The sequence below is a fragment of the Notechis scutatus genome, chromosome 5 (genome assembly GCF_049901735.1).
Source record: "Notechis scutatus isolate UNSWTSFEM ecotype Mainland chromosome 5, rNotScu1.2, whole genome shotgun sequence".
NCBI classification, from domain to species: Eukaryota; Metazoa; Chordata; class Lepidosauria; order Squamata; family Elapidae; genus Notechis; species Notechis scutatus.
This window is the reverse complement of record NC_142013.1, coordinates 77,306,994-77,325,928: the sequence shown is the minus strand read 5'-3', so window position 1 is coordinate 77,325,928 and position 18,935 is coordinate 77,306,994. Positions and strand designations below refer to the sequence as shown.

The 18,935-nt window shown below is 35.6% G+C and overlaps 1 protein-coding gene and 1 long non-coding RNA gene across 2 annotated transcripts in view; one reads left to right on the top strand and one right to left on the bottom strand.

Annotated features, from left to right (window-relative positions):
- Positions 1 to 1,398: 1,398 nt before the first annotated feature.
- Positions 1,399 to 15,340, top strand: LOC113411681 (uncharacterized). The gene is made up of 9 exons (XM_026666884.2): positions 1,399 to 1,647; positions 6,160 to 6,198; positions 7,866 to 7,904; positions 8,338 to 8,403; positions 8,497 to 8,538; positions 9,151 to 9,207; positions 9,804 to 9,842; positions 11,783 to 11,905; positions 14,363 to 15,340. Exons 1-9 carry the CDS (start codon positions 1,590 to 1,592, stop codon positions 14,377 to 14,379), a joined length of 480 nt encoding a protein of 159 aa, XP_026522669.2. The 5' UTR covers positions 1,399 to 1,589; the 3' UTR covers positions 14,380 to 15,340.
- Positions 15,265 to 18,935, bottom strand: part of LOC148130545 (uncharacterized) — a 5,783-nt gene continuing 2,112 nt past the window's right edge. Inside the window, exons 2-3 of the long non-coding RNA XR_015749869.1 lie at positions 16,832 to 17,048; positions 15,265 to 15,971 (exon numbers count right to left, since the gene is read on the bottom strand). This is a non-coding gene — a long non-coding RNA (uncharacterized LOC148130545). The remainder of the gene's footprint in view (positions 15,972 to 16,831; positions 17,049 to 18,935) is intronic.

The window sequence follows — 18,935 nt, the reverse complement described above, 5'->3', positions numbered from 1 at the left end:
CATATTGAGCAACTTTTGATATTTTGTTTACACTAGCGATTCCATTGAGTAATTAGAAAATGGTATTACTTCTCAGATGTATTCACAGGATTACGAAGGCTAAGCAATCCAAGATAAAGCAAGATAGTTGTTTTTCATTTGATCATCAACTAAATTCTGCAGTTTATACATCATGGAAACTTGGTTCATGCTTGTGCTTGTTCATGCTTGTATTTAATACAAGTAGTCCTTGACATATAGCTACAATTGAGCCCAACATTTCTATTGCTTAGCAAGATGGTTGTTAAGTGAGTTTTGTCCCTTTTTATGACCTTGCCACAGTTCTTAAGTGAATCACTGCAATTGTTAAGTTAGTAACACAGTTGTTAAGTGACTTCACCACTGCCTTTACTTTCAGAAGCATAAAAGATATCGCATGACCCTGGGACACTGCAACCATCGAAATGCACACCATTTGCAAGCATCCAAATTTTGATTATGTGACTATGGGAATATTGTAATGGTCATAAAAGGTCATAAATGTGAAAATGGTCATAAGACTTTTCAGTGGCCATAATTTTGAATGGTCACTAAATGGTTGTAAATCAAAGATTACTTGTATGCCAAATAAGTATAAATTAGTAAAATACTAGCCATTGTGCAGATGAAACTGCCTATTTAACTCTGGGTTACATACCTGTATGAAGCACTAACTAGGCCTGGAGCCTTGCAAGTGCTGCATAATTCAGCAGCTCTGCAGTTGTAAATCAGAGGTCTTCAAACTTGGCAACTTTAAGACTTGTGGACTTCAACTCTCAGAATTCTGGGAGTTGAAGTCCTGTTCCAGATGAACTTTTTGTGGTCTGCTCTACACTGCAGCTGAAAGGAAAGGTGAGAATTACAGTCTGGGAAAGATTCTGGCTTCTTGAAATTCAGCATGTTTCCTTTGCGTCTTTCAGCACTGATCAAACAACTTCACCTAGCGACATCCAGATATTTTACAATATTTAAGGACAGAAAGTAGATGAATGAAAGAAGTAGTATTTTTCTAAGTATTTAACAATACATTTCCAATAAAAATAACAGTTCCTAATTTCCATAGATTTAATAGAAATAATCTATGCAACATTATTCTCTTCAGGATGAGTGCAAGGTATGTGTGTGTTTTTTATACCATACCAATACCAAGCTTGTCTTTATTGAGTTTTAGAAAATAATTTTACAAAGGTTGAGTATTTTCTTTGAAGAGAGATGAGTAAGGAAAACATTTGATTCAGGCCTCTTTGGGGCTGCCAGCAGTTTGATTCTTCCCACTTTCTCAATGTAAATGCCTCTTACTACGTATTAATTAAGGGATGATTCTTGCAACAACTATGTGTGGGTGTTGTACTAAACAGTTGCCAAATGTTAAGATAGTTTATGACTGGATTGTGTTTTGTTCCCACCTTCCCTGTTAATTGGACATTTAAGGTATCTACAAGATTTGAAGATATTTGTGGTTGGACAGATACATACTTTACTAAGATATTTTTTTGTTCTAATACTTTTACTTCTAATACTTCTAATACTTTTACTTCATATTATACAAATAAAAACCAAGACAGAAGATCATGGTGAAGCTTCCAGTTGTTTTTTTGTGCATTGGATATGTTCTGTTAACTTTTGCAGGTAAGTTATTGGACTCTGGTTTTGGTGATGGATACTATGTGTAATGATGTAATTTCAGTGTTTTTCTAAAGCAAAGTATTTTAGTCTCGAGTAATATCAAAAGGTAACATGTATTTCAAGGTTGGTATGTTAGGTAACATGTAACATGTAGGTAACATGTATTTCAAGTCGTATGTTAATTAATTTAACTCAATAGCATCAATATGACAGTCAATTGAACCTACGACGTATCAGAGACTATGCCTTCTATGGCTAACTTCAGATGTACAATTATATGTAGGGGAAGCTTTGAATGAAAATCACTAACATGAGTTGGAGTTTTTAAAAAGTGATCTGTCATTTGTTCTTGGTGCTCACGCAATTACAGAACAATTTTTAATCTTCTAGTTTGAAGCATGGTATTTAGAAAAAGTAGGAGCTAGACAACTGCAGGTATTATTCGATGCTACTTATTTTTAAAATAGCTTTCAGCTATATTTTAGATTTTTAGAGTAAAAATTATATTGGACTTCGATGCATAGATAAAGCTGTTCTAAAACAAAAATCCTTCCATTCTTAAACTTTTCAACAGTTGATGCCAATTATCACCATTTTGTTTGCTATGACTAGAACTTGCGCTACTATTTTCCTCTAGAAATAAAAATCTCTAACATGATGTTGGGATCATTTTATTTACTTTTTGTTCAAATTTATTCAGGATAAATGTTTGATGTTTTAACATGGCATGTCAGCACATCTGCTAAATTATGAAATTATGAATATCTTTGAAATGAATTAAGAACTCATCGCTGGAAACCTGTATAGTACAGACAATATTCATTTAGTTTTATTTCATTGTAAGCCTATCTACTAAAACATTGAAGCTGATACTGTATTTTACAATGCAAACAATCCCATCATGATATATTCATTATTTAAAATTATCAAGTTGATTCCCAAATTATAACAATACATTCATGTATAATTTACAAAATGATTTTAGTTTTTATTAGAACTTTGGAATATAATCTAAGTTAATAGACATAAACAAAAGTGCCAAAACAAATGTATCCAGATATTATAGAACTTTAATTTTTATCTCAAGTAGAGATCTCATAAATCTTATCTTATAAATCTTATCTCAAGTAGATTATGAGAATTTGATTCAAATAATAACTAAACTGTAATATGTAGTATCTTCATACTAACTCTAGAATCTTCTCCATTCAGCAAAGCTGTATAGCTGCATGTCATTTACAGTGATAGAAAATAATAATAATTAAAGTCTGTCTTCTCTTATTACAATTTGTAGTTATCAAATTTGTAGTCAGAGACAAATAACCAGGAACAAGAGTCCAAACAGTAAAAATGTATTACATGTTATGTATACACAAGAATCTGATTTACTAATGTTCAAGGTAAATTGGCACCAAATATAGGCCCACAGAATTAACAGGGGGCTGGATGTAGGTCTCTAATGGGAGCGGAAAGATTTCAAACTGATGACGTGTTTGATCTCACCACCGAGGCAGCCAACTTATCTCCTACAATTTTAATGGAAGATATGACAAATTTAGTAAATTATTAAAGTCTCCAAATTTTATGAAAAATCTCTGGATAAACCTTTGAAAATGTTTCTCTGTGCCTTCTGAATTTAAAAAGTGTTAACCTTTGTATAAATGTGCTGGTCTGTAACCATAATAAATATTGACTGATTGTATAAATTTGATTTCATACAGCTTTGATTGGAAATCTGTCTCGTGTTTTTTATCAAATGTCTTTAACTATACAATCTGAAGCATATTCAATGACTAAATTACTAAAGTGAAAGCCTTTTTTTTCTAAGCTGAAGGAAAAAGTATTACTGGAAAAGTATTGCAGCTGGTTCTCTTTGTCTGCAATGGATAAGAATGAGGAATGGGAATGTTAAAGAAAAGAAGATGGTTAATGTAAATTTGGTAAAAAGTAATCTGTGCACTGTGCAGCTAAATGAATCTAGATTCTTATTTCTAAATGTTCCAGCCTTTAAGCATAACACTTATTAAGTCAAGTATGTGGAATTTCTTGTTCCAAAATAATTGCATTGGGAGTTGCCTCTTTATGTAACTACAATTATGAATTCACAAGCAGAGACAGCTCTACATGCAAGCAGTGTGCTTCACAAGATGTATTCGTTGTGATCATTATTAATATAAAACATAATAAATTGTATATGTTTGGTAGGGAACTTCCATTCTCCTTCCTTTTCTGTGTATGAGCCATATATCAAAAATACTTCTTATATTTGCTATAGAGCTTGTATTTCCTTGATTCAGTTTTGATTAATAAAGATAATGTGAAAATTATTTTCACATGTATTCTCACAATAATACATTAACCTGACTTTTAAAATGTCAATTGTCACAAACTCACATTATTTCATTTTTACAGCTTCTAAGCCACATGAATATGTCCACGCCCCCTCATTTGTTGGATACAAATCAGAAAGAGGCATGACTCAGACAGCATCATGCTGGTATTATTAATAAATACTGTATTTTATTTTATTTACTTTCCATCCCAATTTTCACCACAGTGGCCATATATTTCTTCCACATTTCCATAATCCTTTGAGTTTTGGGACTTGAGTGCTTGATTGTCATTTTAGTCCCATTTTAAACCTACAGTTTCTCTTAACTAGACTGTTTTTTCTCAGTCAGTTTTATAACAATTTTTTTTCACACTTACCATCAACTTTTTCTTCTCATTTTTTCCAGAACCCATTATTCATTATTTTTGTATTTGTATCTCTTTATGCTGCAATTCTAGTCCAATATTGCTTTGTAATAGGGAGGAACTGCACTTTTATTGCTGGTGATCTATGCAGCAACTTTCCCCACAGTTAATTATGAAGATTCAGTGACAATAGTATAGTTGTTTATCTAACACTTTTTTAAAGGATTCAATTCCAGATTATAGTGCTGCCCAACCTTCTCTCAGTCCAGTAACCAATGCTCTTTGTCTCTGTGTTGGGTACAGTAATCATTTTTGTCCATCCCATATCTTATGAGCCTTATTCATGCCATCTTGTGAGTGCTGTCCCCTTGGTGTTGAGTAAGCAGTATTAATAGACCAATACGACATTCAACTAGCCAATTAAAAAAAAAAGATCTCCCAAAGGTCTCCTTGACCTGTTTTGATCCTTTTCCTGTATTTGCTTTTGCAATAAGAAAACAATTTATAAAATAAATACACTGGAGGGGGAAAAGGCAGCCTGATAGTGTTGGGCAAATGGCAAAGAGGACCTTCAGACTGACTGAAAAAGGGGGTATAGTGGCAAAACACAACAGTGTCCTGACTTCAATTGGGGCAGAGGAACTTGGCAGAGGGAGCTGAGAAGAAGAGTAAACTTTGAACCAATAAGATACCATTCATCTCACAATGTCAGAAGTTTGCACATTTCTTTAGTGCAGCAGCTGAGCCAAAGTTTAATCAACTGGCAAAGATGTTCATAGAACATTGGGGTCACGCTTGATATGGTGGGGGCATAGGAATAGGCCAGTCTCTGATACAGTCTTTCTTTGTCCATAATATAACTGAAATCATTGTGCTGACAGTCAGCCCTTGGAAATAGATATAATCTAGAATTTTAATGGGATTAAGGGATTCTCACATAATCTTGAAGGCCTACCAAAACCTCTCCTGACTTCAATTTATATTGTATTATTGCCGATTGAAAAATATTTCTTTGGAGATATCAGATATCTTTTTTTCCCTAATAGTTCTACATACTACTAACCTCAATCACACTGTCATTACAGAATACCACACTCTGTGTCCATCAATCATGCACATGATTTGTCACACAAAAAAATAATGTGTAATTCTTTTTGGAAAAAATATAGTAGATCTTTTCTCACCAGCATCCATAATCAGAAAGTTTCTTTTTTTTTTGCACAGCAAAAATGGAATTTGTAGTGAATTTCAGCAGCTTATTTCAGATGTCTCCAATGTATTCTACATGATATATCTGTGCAATATTCATATAACTGATTGTTGGTTAGTGAAAGCTCATAGAACTTGTAATTGTGAATTTATCTGTCATTGATCAAAAATCTTTTGTACATGAAATTTTATGACTAGTGGTGGGCAAAAAAGGAAAAAAAGGTCCATTAGAAACTATTCAGGAACTGAGTAACAACAATACATTTGCATTGTTCCTAACATCAAGGATGCCACGATCAACCTCACTATATGATATTACCATATGAAATATGGCAATATTTTTACAGGCCACTCTGTGGAAACAGGGGCTATGTAGGACTCATAGCTCATTAATGGACATTTCAATAATGGCTGCTGGTAGCATAAAGTATTTTCATACAACTGTAGCAATATATACTATGTAGAATATGTAAATGTAATGACTGTATGGAACATATCAAGAGTTTTATGCTAACATATGGAGTATGGAATATAAACAAGTTGATTAGGGCAAGAAAAAGGGCAACAAGATGTTTTTAAACTCTTTAATGTTTGTGTTTCTTTTGATAGACAATGGCGATTTTGACTTAAAAGATGCCCTTGACCCAAGTGAGTATATTAGAAAACAAAAAATTACTGAACAAGGCAAATGTTTTCACTTAACTGAATTCTGTTTCAGCTTATGTCAAGAATAGACAATATTATTCTCATGGCCACCAGTAGACACTTCTTTTCAAGCCCATTAAACTTCCTGTATTGATTTTTAAATGATTTTTTTTTGATATTTTAAAAAATGAATAGGGTGTGACATGTTGCAAATTCAAGCCTCCAATGTTCAACACCCTAATTATTTTCTGTACTGCTTCAGCACATGGGGTCCCATAACGATTCTTAGAAAATTAAAATGATATATGACTACAATTAGAGTTGTGGTTTAAACAATGTACTCCCACCAAATCAGATGTGGCAAAAGCTATATATCATTGATATGTCACAAAATTTAAAACATGTATGCATGCAGTCCTAGACAGCTAGTAATGCTGCCCTGCATGCAGTCCTAGACAGCTAGTAATGCAGCCTCACAAGATTGTAAATGTTTAACATGTGATTTAGCAATGTTTATATACATTAATTCTATTATATATTTTATATATGGCCCAAGACAATTCTTTTTCACTCAGTGTGGTTTATGCAAGCCAAAAGGTTGGACACTATGATCTACCTCAATGTTTTTCAAATTTGGCAACTTTAAGATAGGTGGATTTTAACTCCCAGAAGCCAGCTGTGGAATTCTGGGAGTTGAAATCCACATATCTTAAAATTGCCAAGTTTAAAAAATAGTGATCTAGCCTAAAACTCTGCTGAAGGTCTGCTTTTTCCTAGTAGGTTACCACCCAAATATAGTCAGATACGAACTATGTCTGATCCTTTTTAACTTTTCAAGATTAGCCAATGCAAGCTGTATTTATATTCTTGCTTCCAAAGTATATAAATACATACCTCTTTATAAAAATGATATTTATTTATATTCATATGCATCTAATTAAAGAGTGATATTTAACACCACTCTTTACTAAGCAATACTGCATAAGTATATTAATTTAGAAACAGTTATCAAATACAGTAAATATATGATACTTCCAGTCAATGTTAGAGATAAAATATTTGTGAAATTGAATATATCTTGAAGCTAAATTCCCTCTAATTGAACTTGGAGATATTCAGTATTTGTTTCTTGTCATGTTTTTTAAAATTAAAAGTCCTGAAAATTGTATCCTTTTGAAAGGAACTTTTTTTTCACAGGACAATCATATAAATATCTTCTCAATCCCACAGAATAGGTTTAGGAATAAGCAACCTTTTCTTTGCATTTTTTTAAAAAAAAATTACCTAAGAGAGGCAAAGGGAACAAGAGTGTAATTTCAGACTTGTTTTTTAGCCATTTTTATGAATACCATTGATAAGTTTATAAAGAATATTGGAAGCTTAAAATACCTATTTTATTTTTATATTCTTCTGAAAATAACAAATATGAATTCTATTATATTAATAGTTATTAGTAGGCATGTGTTCTTGATCATTTAGGGGGCCTTAAAAACGAAGAGTTCAGTTGCCCAGCTTGGGCTAATTCTGAGGGTTTATTATTTCCAGCAAAGAGAGGATAGGGTTGTGTTGTAAACAGCATAATGAGTTTTAGAATTGACAACTAGTTTATTTATGTAAGCCTCCTTTTTGATAATCGTAATAATACAGTAATGTTCATTTACTTTGCTTAGATGATAAGCCTTCTGAACCAACAAGAAAGCCACCAGGGGGTAAGCATTAAATTTAAGCTGATCAAATAAATACCGCAATGCTAAAGCTTTCTCTGTGCCAGATCTAAAACTACAACTGAAACTTTCTCAATAGCCTTTAAGGAGTTTTTCCTAATATACTGCTGGTTTGGATATTGTAACCCTTTCTGGAGTGGTTTGCTCATTTTTCCAGAGTCCAAGTCCTGCTCAATTCTTAAAAAGGAATGCCATTTCTTCCTACCCCTTTCCATCAATTGCCCAATCCTAATGGTAATTGTAAGCAAAGATAAATATATTCTTTCAGTATTGATAACAAGAATAATAATTGGCATTTATGGACATTGTAATCCAAGGTGTTCTTCTGGAGAAGAATGGATTAAAAAAATGTTTATTCTTAAAGAAATAAAATGTACGATGAAGAGATTTACTTTATATCTGGAAATATTTATCCTAGGTAACAAACCTCGACCTAACTTATATCCTGACCTTAGACCATATTCAGATAATCATGGAAATGGTGGTAAGAACAGCATTTGTGTTGTTTACATCCATTCATACTATTTTTCGTTTCACTGGTTTGATTGTGTTTATTATTTGTAATATGTTGATCCAGGAAATTCCTTTAATGGTGGCGGTGGTGGAAGCTTTGGAACTGGTAAGATTTCGTTTTGTCGTTTGAAATATTTGCTATCTTTCCAGCCTTATCATTTAAGTCCATACATCAATATTACTGGAACATATTGAGCAGCTAATTTAATTTTTAATACTTTAAAGAAAATACTATTCATATCATCTATATTAATTAGTTTGTAAAGTAGATGTATGTATAAAGGGAATACTATGTAAAGTTGAGCTACACTGCTTCTGAGATTGAATAGCATACATGTGAAATGTAAATGCAAGAAAATGTGAGTGGCAGTTGGCTGCAGGAATTTGCATGACCTGGAAAGACCTGAGTTGTGAAACAAGGCCACAACAATTTCCTTTGGTGTTGCTTCCTTGCAAGATTCCTCCTTACCTGACTTTCAGTTTAGTTCATACATAGGAATCTGCTTTGCTATTCTGCATGATTGCTTTGGCCATTTACATATTTTTGGATATTGGTAGTTTCCTCATCAAATGCCATCAAACAATTTGCAAGGCACTTCAAGATGCGTTTTGATACACCCACTAATGTTTCAGATAGATTCTGAAATCCTCAAGAAAGAGAAAAGCAGATTATGAAAGAAAAAGAAAAGAGTAACACAATAATTAATTTTATTTTTAGGTGGTTTTAATGACCTAGATCTCAATGATGGGAAACCTTTAGCTCCACGCCCAGCAGGTAATATATAGACTTTTTTTTCAGGTGACTCGTGTTTTTCTACTTTCTCTGGCAAAATAATTTAATTGATAAATTTCTCATTATTATTTTGTAGCCTGCTTTTTAATATATAAACAGATCATAACATATTATCAATAAGGCATCATACTGATGAAATGGAATGCTCAGAAGTGGTATCCAGTGTCACTGAAATAGCACACATGCTTGCTTATATTGTCACATGAATGCTGCACTTATGCCCTTGGGTCCCAATCTCTGAAACAGGTTAGAGCAGACATGTCAAATTCATGTCATCACAGCGGCATCATGTGACCTATTGGGACTTTTCCCCCTTTGCTAAACTGGGTGGGTGCAGGGCCAGCACATGATGCATCTGGCCTGTAGGTTGGAGTTTGACACCCCTGGGTTAGATGGCTTCCATAAATTGTTTTTTATTCCATCAACTTCCTTTATTCTCTATTTTGAGGATATATTTTCTGTAATATGTTGTTGAATATTTTTTATACTTGGTATTTTTGGTACTTGCAGTACTGGTAGTATAGGGTTTTTTAAATGCTTTTTTTCTTGAAATAACCATGTTATTGATTCTATCTTAGGTGAGAAAGAGCATACTTCAGATCAGGGTGGAAATATGGGTAAGAGTTTGCATTTGTTTTGTTTTGTTTTTGTGTCTGTGTGGTTATTAAGAGACAACATATGTAAATAGTAAATACTGTATTTTTTTAAAGTATACTTTATAAAGTGACTTTAAAAAAATGGTAATTGGGGGTTTCCAGTCTGGAAGTTGCTGAGGACCACTTAGTTGGAATAGTTGGAAAAAGATTAATTTTTGATGGAAAATAGTTGAAATGACCAGATCTGGAACCAATCCATATTGTTGTTTCTATTCCTTCAGTCTTGTCCCAGTGTACTTCCTTAATTTTGAGGGGCTGCCACAGAGAGGAAGGGGCCAAGCTATTTTCTAAAGCTCCTGTAGGCCAGGCAAGGAATAATGGATGGAAACTGAACAAGGAGAGATTTAACCTGGAAATAAGGAGAAACTTTCTAACAGTGAGAACAATCAACCAATGGAACAGCTTGTCCTCGGAAGTTGTGTCACTTGAGACTTGAGACTTTCAAGAAGAGATTGGACTGCCATTTGTCAGAAATGGTGTAGGGTCTCCCGCTTGGGCGGGGGGTTGGACTAGATGGCCTACAAGGTCCCTTCCAACTCTGATTATCTGTTAAATCTGTTTAAAAAAAATTTCAAAACTACTATGCTTGCAAAATTTAGTTCACTTTCACTAAACAGATAAGCAGCACCATATTTATTTCATTTTATTCCAATCTCCAATTGAAATCCAACTGTTACTTCATTCATTTTCCATCAGTAATTCCATTATTGATATCACTGGTTTGGGAAAATGAGATAACATCTTGAAACTTTGAATTTATTTTTTTAATCATGTTTCTATGCGACCCAGGTGATTCTGGCTGGTTTTTAAATGCCTTAGCTCTACTAGAATCCATAACTCTGACTTGTTTATATCCTGGATTTCAATAGAATATTATTCTAAATGTCTTTGGCCTATACATTAAATCGGAATGATGCATACCAAGAGAGGTCATACTGGATCTTTTTTCTCAATATAGAGTTAGACTCTTATCTGGGTAAAGAGTTTGAGACTTCCCTATAGAAATGTTAAAATAAGCCAAAGTGATGTCAGAATGGCTACTCATCACAGAAAATATACTACACCATAGTGCCTAAAGCAAAGAAGTATATTTACGTTATGACATGTCATAATTGGCCCTCCTTTCTGACTACCTACATATATCCTCCTAACCTCTAAACAAATGCCCTAGATTTTAATCTGTTTGTTTTAATACAGGATGAAAGAAAGATCAGGACATATCTTGTGGACAGGTTGAGAAACCAGATTCTAAACTGCTGATCCTCTGGTTTCTCATTTACTGATTCCAAAAAAAAAAAGTAATCATCATGGAAAAATGGGTTTGAGTTGCAGACAGCAAAAGTAATTTCTTGCCACCAAACCTAGTCAAACATTTGGTTTGGAAGGTTCTTAGGTTTTCAATTCTGTCTATCCAGAATGACAGCATCGTTCTAATTCATTAATATTTACATGATTTGGGCAATGACGAAGAAATTTCATTATAACACAACTTGCAACCATTCATTTAATGACCATTCAAAGTTATAGTGTCACTGAAAAGTGTTTTATGACCATTTTTCACACGGCCATTGCAGTATCCCCATGGTCACATGTTCAAAATTTGGATGCTTGGCAACTGGCTCATATTTATGATGGTTGCAGTGTCCCAGGATCACGTGAGCACCTTTAGCGACCTTTTGATAAACAAAGTCATTGGGAAATCTAGATCCACTTAATAAGCATGTTACTAACTTAACAACTGCAGTGATTCACTTAATAGCTGTGGCAGGAAAGGTCACACAATGGGGCAAAATGTACTGAACAACTGAAATACTTAACAACAGAAATCTTGGGCTCAACTTTACTCACAAGTCAAGGACTACCTGTGGTGGGATTCATAACTGCTTTTTCCCCCTCCTTAGTTGACTCTGCTACGACAGCTCAGATTACATCTCCTGTTGTTGCTGTAGCTATGTTGCTGACTGTTGGGGCCCTAGCTGGCTATACCGCTTATAAGCAGAAAAGATACTGTTTTAAACCAAGAGGTAAGACTGATTCAGGGGTGGGATTCAACCGGTGTTACTACCGGTTTGGTGACTATGTTTTGCATGCACATGTGCACTTCAAGTGTGTGTGTCCCAGACACGCGCTATACGCGCATGTAAAAAAACCATCAGCTATGCCACCCGGAGAGCTGAAAAGTGCAGCATGCAGGTGCACAGCATTTGAAAAGCCTCTTTTTTCCTGCTTTTTCAACCTCAGCTGTGCTGCGCAAAGCAGCTGAGGTTGCAAAAGCAGGAAATAAAGGACGGGTAGGTGGGCCAAACAGCAGCAAACACAGAACTGGTTCGGTGTCTGTTGCTCTTCAGAGCTACTGGTTCTATAGAGCCGGGCAGAACCAGTAGCATCCCACCCCTGGACTAATTGCTTTAAGTCTTCTAAAATCTCAATAAAATCAATACTGGATGCCATAGTTTAGATAAGACTTGAGAACGTCTTCATTATATATGGCAGGGGTCCCCAACCACCGGGCCGCGGACCGGTCCCGGTCCGTGGAACATTTCCTACCGGGCCGCCGGTTTGCTGGGCGCCGCTATCTTGTTTGACGAGAAAGTGCTTCCGGGTGAGCTTTTCCGGTTGGAAAGCGGCGTTTGGGTCCTGAAGGAATCCTCGCGCCTTAGTTTCATCGAAGGGGGGGGCTTCGAACGAAACTAAGGTGCGAGGATTCTTTCAGCACCCAAGGCAAGGCGAGCCGAGCGACCGTCCCGAAGCCGTCCCGAAGCGAAGCCCATCAACAAAGGTACAAAGGAGGAGTTGAAGGTGGCGGGGAGAAGCAGGGGATGGATGACTGGCCGGTCGCTCGGCTCGCCTTGCCTTGTCATGCGTGCTGATGCCGGTACCGGGCCGTGGATCATTTTGTGATGCTGGTACCGGGCCGCGGCACAAAAAAGGTTGGGGGCCACTGATATATGGGACATACTGTATTAGAGACCGGTCGCTTCTCACAGCAATTAGGGAAGACTTACAGTATTTCCAATGGGATTAATCAATCATTTTTAGTGAGTCTTAAATTTTATGATGGAAGGGATAAAAGAAAATAAAAAGCTAGCCTTTTTCTATGAACGTTTTCTAGAAGAAAAACTATTTTTTTAGTCTACTGCTACAGAAACAGATAATAAAATTTTATTCAGTAACATCACAATGCCTTATTAAGAAAAAATAAATAAAAGTTTCTTTTTTAAGATCTACCTATAAAGAATGTTGTTTTGTTCTCTCTGTAAATTATATTTTGAATGCTTTTGACGCGTTATAATTTCTGTCTGGCTTGTTTGAGTAGTGTTTTATATGCTTCCTTAAAGAATTAATTAGCATCAGAAATATGCTTTGGATATGAATCATCAGTAAATGTCTATGGAGGTTCTCAGTCATCCAGGTTATGGTTGTCCCAAAGGTGCTTTTCTTGGATCAAAGATTTCTTGGATGAGAAGCGAAACATCTTCAAAGAAAAACCAGAAAGTCCAATTGCCTTTTGAAAAAAGAAAAAAAAAAGCACCTTTTGGAGAATGATCAATAATTTGGTTGAATTTGTGGCTAAGCTTCTTGAGCATGTGTTGGATGATAGCCCTATTACCATGTTCTCTCTCAGGTGCTCTCTTAGGCTGAAATCCAAGGCAAATGTATCTTACGCTTGCCCATCCTGCACAGGTCTAGTTCATAAAGGCTTTTGGAACAATCCTGTTCATTTACTTTGAAATCAGATCCACTGTATCAATGCTACTTATTCTCTTGTATGTTTATGTTACAGTCTATTTTTATTTGAGAGTGAAGGTGTTTTCTAGAAAAGTATCTTACAATGCACTTAGTCTATCTCATTCACAAAAAATATGTAAATGACAGACCTAACTACCTTCCATTCCATTCTATTATTTCTTCCATTTGTTTTCTTACCAAGAAGTTATATTTTTGATTGAACTAGCCAGTAATGCAAATTTTTTAACAACTGGTTCTTTGGCTGGGTAGGCATGGCCGGTTGGTCATGTGACTGGATCACACCCAACCCTGCCTCCTGGCCACTCACCTCAAAGGAAGAGGTATGATTCAACTGATTTGGGATAATCCCACCACTGGCTGGCCCCGCCCCCACCCATTATTTGGCCTGTTTGAGGGGCATTTTCAGGTTGTTTGGGCCATTTTCAGGCTGTTTTTCATGCTGTTTTCAGGCCATTTTTGGCCCAGAAAATGGACCCAAAACAGCCTGAAAATGGCCTGAAAACAGACCAAAAAACCAGACCAAAAAATGGGCAGGGCGGGGCCAGGCAGTGGTGGGATTTGCCATTTCGCCGAACTGTACCTAATCCTAACTCCCTAACCAGGATCAGCCCACCTCTGGAATTAGCATACTAGAAGCATTCAGGGATATATGTTGCATATTATTTGTAATGTGCTGCATTATTTGTAACATAGTATTGTTTTTTACATTAATATGCACACTTATGTTTTAGGTGCAGCAGTTGCATAAACCATTCAAAAATGATCTACGAAATGTTGACTTCCACAAGATCATCAACAAATGAAGGAACTGCATACTGTAATACCTATGAAGCTGTTGCTAAGATTTTATGTAATGAGGCATTTTGTTTTTGTGTATAGAAGCTAAAGAACAAAAATTTCAAAACAAGATATTGATTAATGATATATACTGCTCCTACATTGTATGAATAGTAAAAATACATTTTGTATGAGGTTTTTTTTTAGTTCATACAAGTTAGTAACATTTTATGTTCTGTTTATTTAAGATCATTGGATTCAAACAATCAGAATCTCAATTTCACTCTTGGTATACAGCCTTTGGTTTATAGTTAAGGCTCTTTATGTACCCTTTTTCAGATCTTCCAGACTACTTAAAAATCTGTTGGGGTGATAGATGCACTGAAATGTGGAAAGATGCACACCATGTCCTTTAGCTATCCTGCATCAGTGTTCAGGGAAATACTGTACTTCTCTAACTTTATAATTTAAATTTCATTGAAACAAACATCATTGGTTATCTTTCTACATTAGCTACTTGAAACCACCAACAAAGTCAGGCTTATGCACGCAGATTCCTTTCAGCATTTAACCTTATGTGGAAATGGGTGCTATATGCTATGTTGTTTAAAAGTCAAGGGATAGTTCACCTATTTTGGAGTGTGACTAGCTGAAATGTTAATTTGGTGACACGATACCAGGTGCTAAGAAATAAACATAGATTGTGTTCATCTTCATGAAGTTCCAAACAAGGTTTATTGTATTTAAAGGAGATGGTCAGGAAAAGGAGAGAGGTCACGAATACAATGGAATATGTATATGGTTTTTCCTCTTTAATTTAGGGGATTTTATTCCCTTCTTTCTTCAGTTCTAATATATAATATATTGCCATGTATATTAATTTTCTACTGATATATTCTTGTAAAATCTATGTAAAAGTAAAGTTTTCTTCAAGTTAAATTTGACTCCCAGATTTAAGTTTGAAACAGAATTATGTCCTAAATTAATGAAGAACATGTTATTACTAAAATGTATAAGCCTTTGTTGAAATATGAGCCAGAAATACAAGTGAAATAACGTATGATAAAATGGTTAAATTTTTTGGTTCCAATAAACAATTGGTTCAGTAGAGAAAATATGTGGTTAGAAGGATTGAAATTTATATTATAATTCTAATCTAAGATAATTTTTACAAAATTGTATTTATTTATTTATTATTATTTTTACACACTGCCCATCTCAGGTAAATGACTCTAAGTGACCAAAGATGTATAATTGGTATCTGTCACCTAAGAAATTGTACAGAATGTATAAAGGTATTTTGAATCTTTGTTTGAAATGAGAACAACATAAAGGGAACATTTTGATCACATTTATGGACATATAAAAAGTTTTGAAAATTTTGGATACAAACATATACATTAAATCAGAATAGTTTAAAGACTAAAGTACAATTGAAAACAGAGGATTTTCTTTTAGGAGTGATACACAAGGAAGTAGAAAAAATGTATGCTGCTTTGTTTTTGTATATGACAATTTCAGTAAGATGGTTATATGCTCCAAAATGGAAAGGTTCCACACTACCTACAATGAAGGAATGGTTGGTGAAGATGATGGAGTCAACAGAGATAGCTAAATTAACTTCTTTGATTAGAGAAAAGACAATATCTACTGACTAGAAAACCCCTATAGTCATTTTGCATGAAACAGAAAAATGTACTTATGATTTTTAATTTTGATGATAGGAAAAAAAAATGGATAATAGAAAAAAAAGGAGCTTTTTTATTGTAATCATAGAGCAGGCCTGTCCAACTGGAGGCCCATGGGCCAGATACGTCATGAGCAGGCCACATCCAGTTCCGCAAAGGCAAAAAACATGGCAATACATCAGGACCTGGCCTGTGACGTGATTGAGTTTGACACCCGTGATAACTTTATAAATAGACTTGCATTTGCTGCAAAGGAAATTGGAAACTTATTTTTTCTATTCTTTTTTTTCTCCAATTTTGTCTTTTCTTCTTCGATATTAGTTCATGTTAGTTTTTATATTCTCTTTAAGATGTTTAATAAAATTTATATATATATAAAATGGCTCCAATGACTTATATGGACATATCCATGCCCACGGAAGCAGTTTGCCTTTACTTGTTTTCACAATGTTTTATCAACTTCTTAACCTTAGCCTTAACTGCTTGAAAATTGAAGACTATTTGTATTGGCTGATAAAATTTCTTTCTTATCCTGGTGTAGTGTGCTAAACATCTGATCAAACTGGAAAGACCATGGGGAACTCATTGTAAGATTTTCTTTCTTTGCTTCATTTACATTGTAATTAGACAGTTAAATGGATTCATGGAGGGCTGGCATTTGGAAGTGGTTGGCACAGCAAGTCCTCAGACTTCTGTCTGGTAGGAGGAAAAATTGTCCAGGATGTTTATACTTACCTGTCTTGGAGTAGCTGCACCTCCAGACCATTCTGAACCAGAGATGGTATTCAGCAGGTTCTGACCAGTTCTGGAGAACCGGTAGCAGAAATTTTGAGAAGTTCAGAGAACTGGCAAATACCACCTGTGACTGGCCCTGCCCTCATCTATTCTCTGCCTCCCGAGTCCTAGCTGATCGGCTGGGTCTTCTTTTGTTGGGCTGCCCAGGATAATGGACCTGGAAAGCAGGTTAGTGAGGTGGGGAGGGAATGGAGATTTTACAGTATCCTTCCCCAGCCACGCCCACCAAGCAACACCACACCCACCAAGCAATGCCCACAGAACCGAATCCCACCACTGTTGTGAACCATACTGAGCTTATTCCCTTCACCTACCTCCATGTAAAGCTCCCCTAGGCTGGTTCTTGCTCAGTGGCACTAAGGCCTATATAGGCATTCTTCCCTGCCAAATCCATGGGGGGGGGGCATACCCTCCTCAGGTAATTACAATCCATATGCCCTCACTGAAGAGGTAGAAGATAAGAAATCTCCAATCCCAAGCCCTGATTGTGACTCACAAATGATGCTGCCCAATAAGACAGAATATATTGCACTGGTGGTCTCATTAGTGGGAATCCTAGTGCTCATTATGCACAATTTCAAAAATATTAATAGCCTGGGCATGGACACTGGCTAACCTTAATTTGACCTCACAAACCCTGTATGCACTAAACTAAGAGCTAAGGCAGGTTCAGGAAGCAACCCTTGGAAATGGGCAGTCATTAATTCATGGCTGCGAAGAATGTTGGGACATGTGCTTGCTTCAACCTGACTGAAAGCTCACAGAAAGTGGCATGCAACATCTAAAAGAATTGGCACAGAATATTGGATACTATAAATTTCTTTTCTACTTAACAGAACTTTTGCCCTGGCTCCTAGAAGTTCACGGGTTGAAAGCTCTCCATTTGGGAGCCACTGAAGGAATCTTTTTCTGCTGCTTCTATCAATGCCTTCCCTTTGTATTAACAATCTGAGATCTTGTCTCCCTGCATCCCAGAACCCCCATAAAAGACTCATCAGGTCTCCCTAATAATATGTCAAATTGACAAATAAATAAAAGCAACCCCGTAATCTTGTGGCAATAAAAGAATGTGTTACTTAGGGTTTTTTGTTTTTTTTACATAGTGGGAATTTGTAGGAAGAAAATGCAGCCCTCGAAAAAAGCCTCCTTCTGTACACCCCAAACCTTAAGAAACAGAAAAGCCAAGAAAAGAAATGCAAAAGCTGCTAAAAGTAAAAGAATTTCCCCCCTCTTCTTCTCTTCACCAATAGAAAGAAAAACAATGTTGCAATAGTTAACTTAAGTAACTCTATTTATTGAGAAAAGTGGAAACAATACCAGTCCATTAAGAAAGGCAGGCTAGAGGCAATAGATAACAAGTTAAAATCAATTGCACATGCCTGACAGGATTGGACCAAGGAAGCCGATAATAAAGACCCATCACTTTGTGAAACAAGAAAAACAAATCAAGTAATAAAAACACACAAAGCAAAGCTCAAAATTAAAAAATACTGTAAACTGAATAAAAATCTTGCACTCATCAAGCTAATTTGTCAACTGTCCCAGAACTGAATGCTGTTGTTGGTTCTGCTCATCAATGAACTTTCTTTCTTAAGCAGCTTTTATTCCCAGCTTGGAACTGGATCTGATTTTTCTTTCAACAGAGGCCAACATGCATTTAATGCAGGGGTGTCCAACCTTGGCAATATTAAGATCTGTGGATTTCAACTCCTAGAATTCATCCTAGAATTCTGGAATTGAAACCCACAAGTCTTAAAGGTGCCAAGTTTGGACAGCTGTAATTTACTGCTATTCTGAAAAAAGCTAAGGTTTATCCCAAAGAAGACTATGGCAGCTATCGGATATAGGGAGGACTGTGCCACGAAGCAGCAGAAACACCACCATTTTTGCTTCATTCTGAGGAAACACTGCTGGTCAGGTGATGCAGAGTTCAGAATCAACACAGAAACAGCATTAAAAAAAACTAGATTCTTCTGCTGCCCGAGGCAAACTAGCTTTGACAGTTCAATACCCAGGAACTGAAGGCAAAGGCAACCACATTAAC

Excerpts from the sequence above, each read along its gene's own strand:
- LOC113411681 (XM_026666884.2), top strand. The coding sequence starts at position 1,590 with ATGGTGAAGCTTCCAGTTGTTTTTTTGTGCATTGGATATGTTCTGTTA. Across the intron at positions 6,199-7,865 it reads AAAAGATGCCCTTGACCCAA|ATGATAAGCCTTCTGAACCA; the intron begins GTGAGTATATTA and ends TACTTTGCTTAG. Across the intron at positions 9,843-11,782 it reads AGATCAGGGTGGAAATATGG|TTGACTCTGCTACGACAGCT; the intron begins GTAAGAGTTTGC and ends CCCCCTCCTTAG.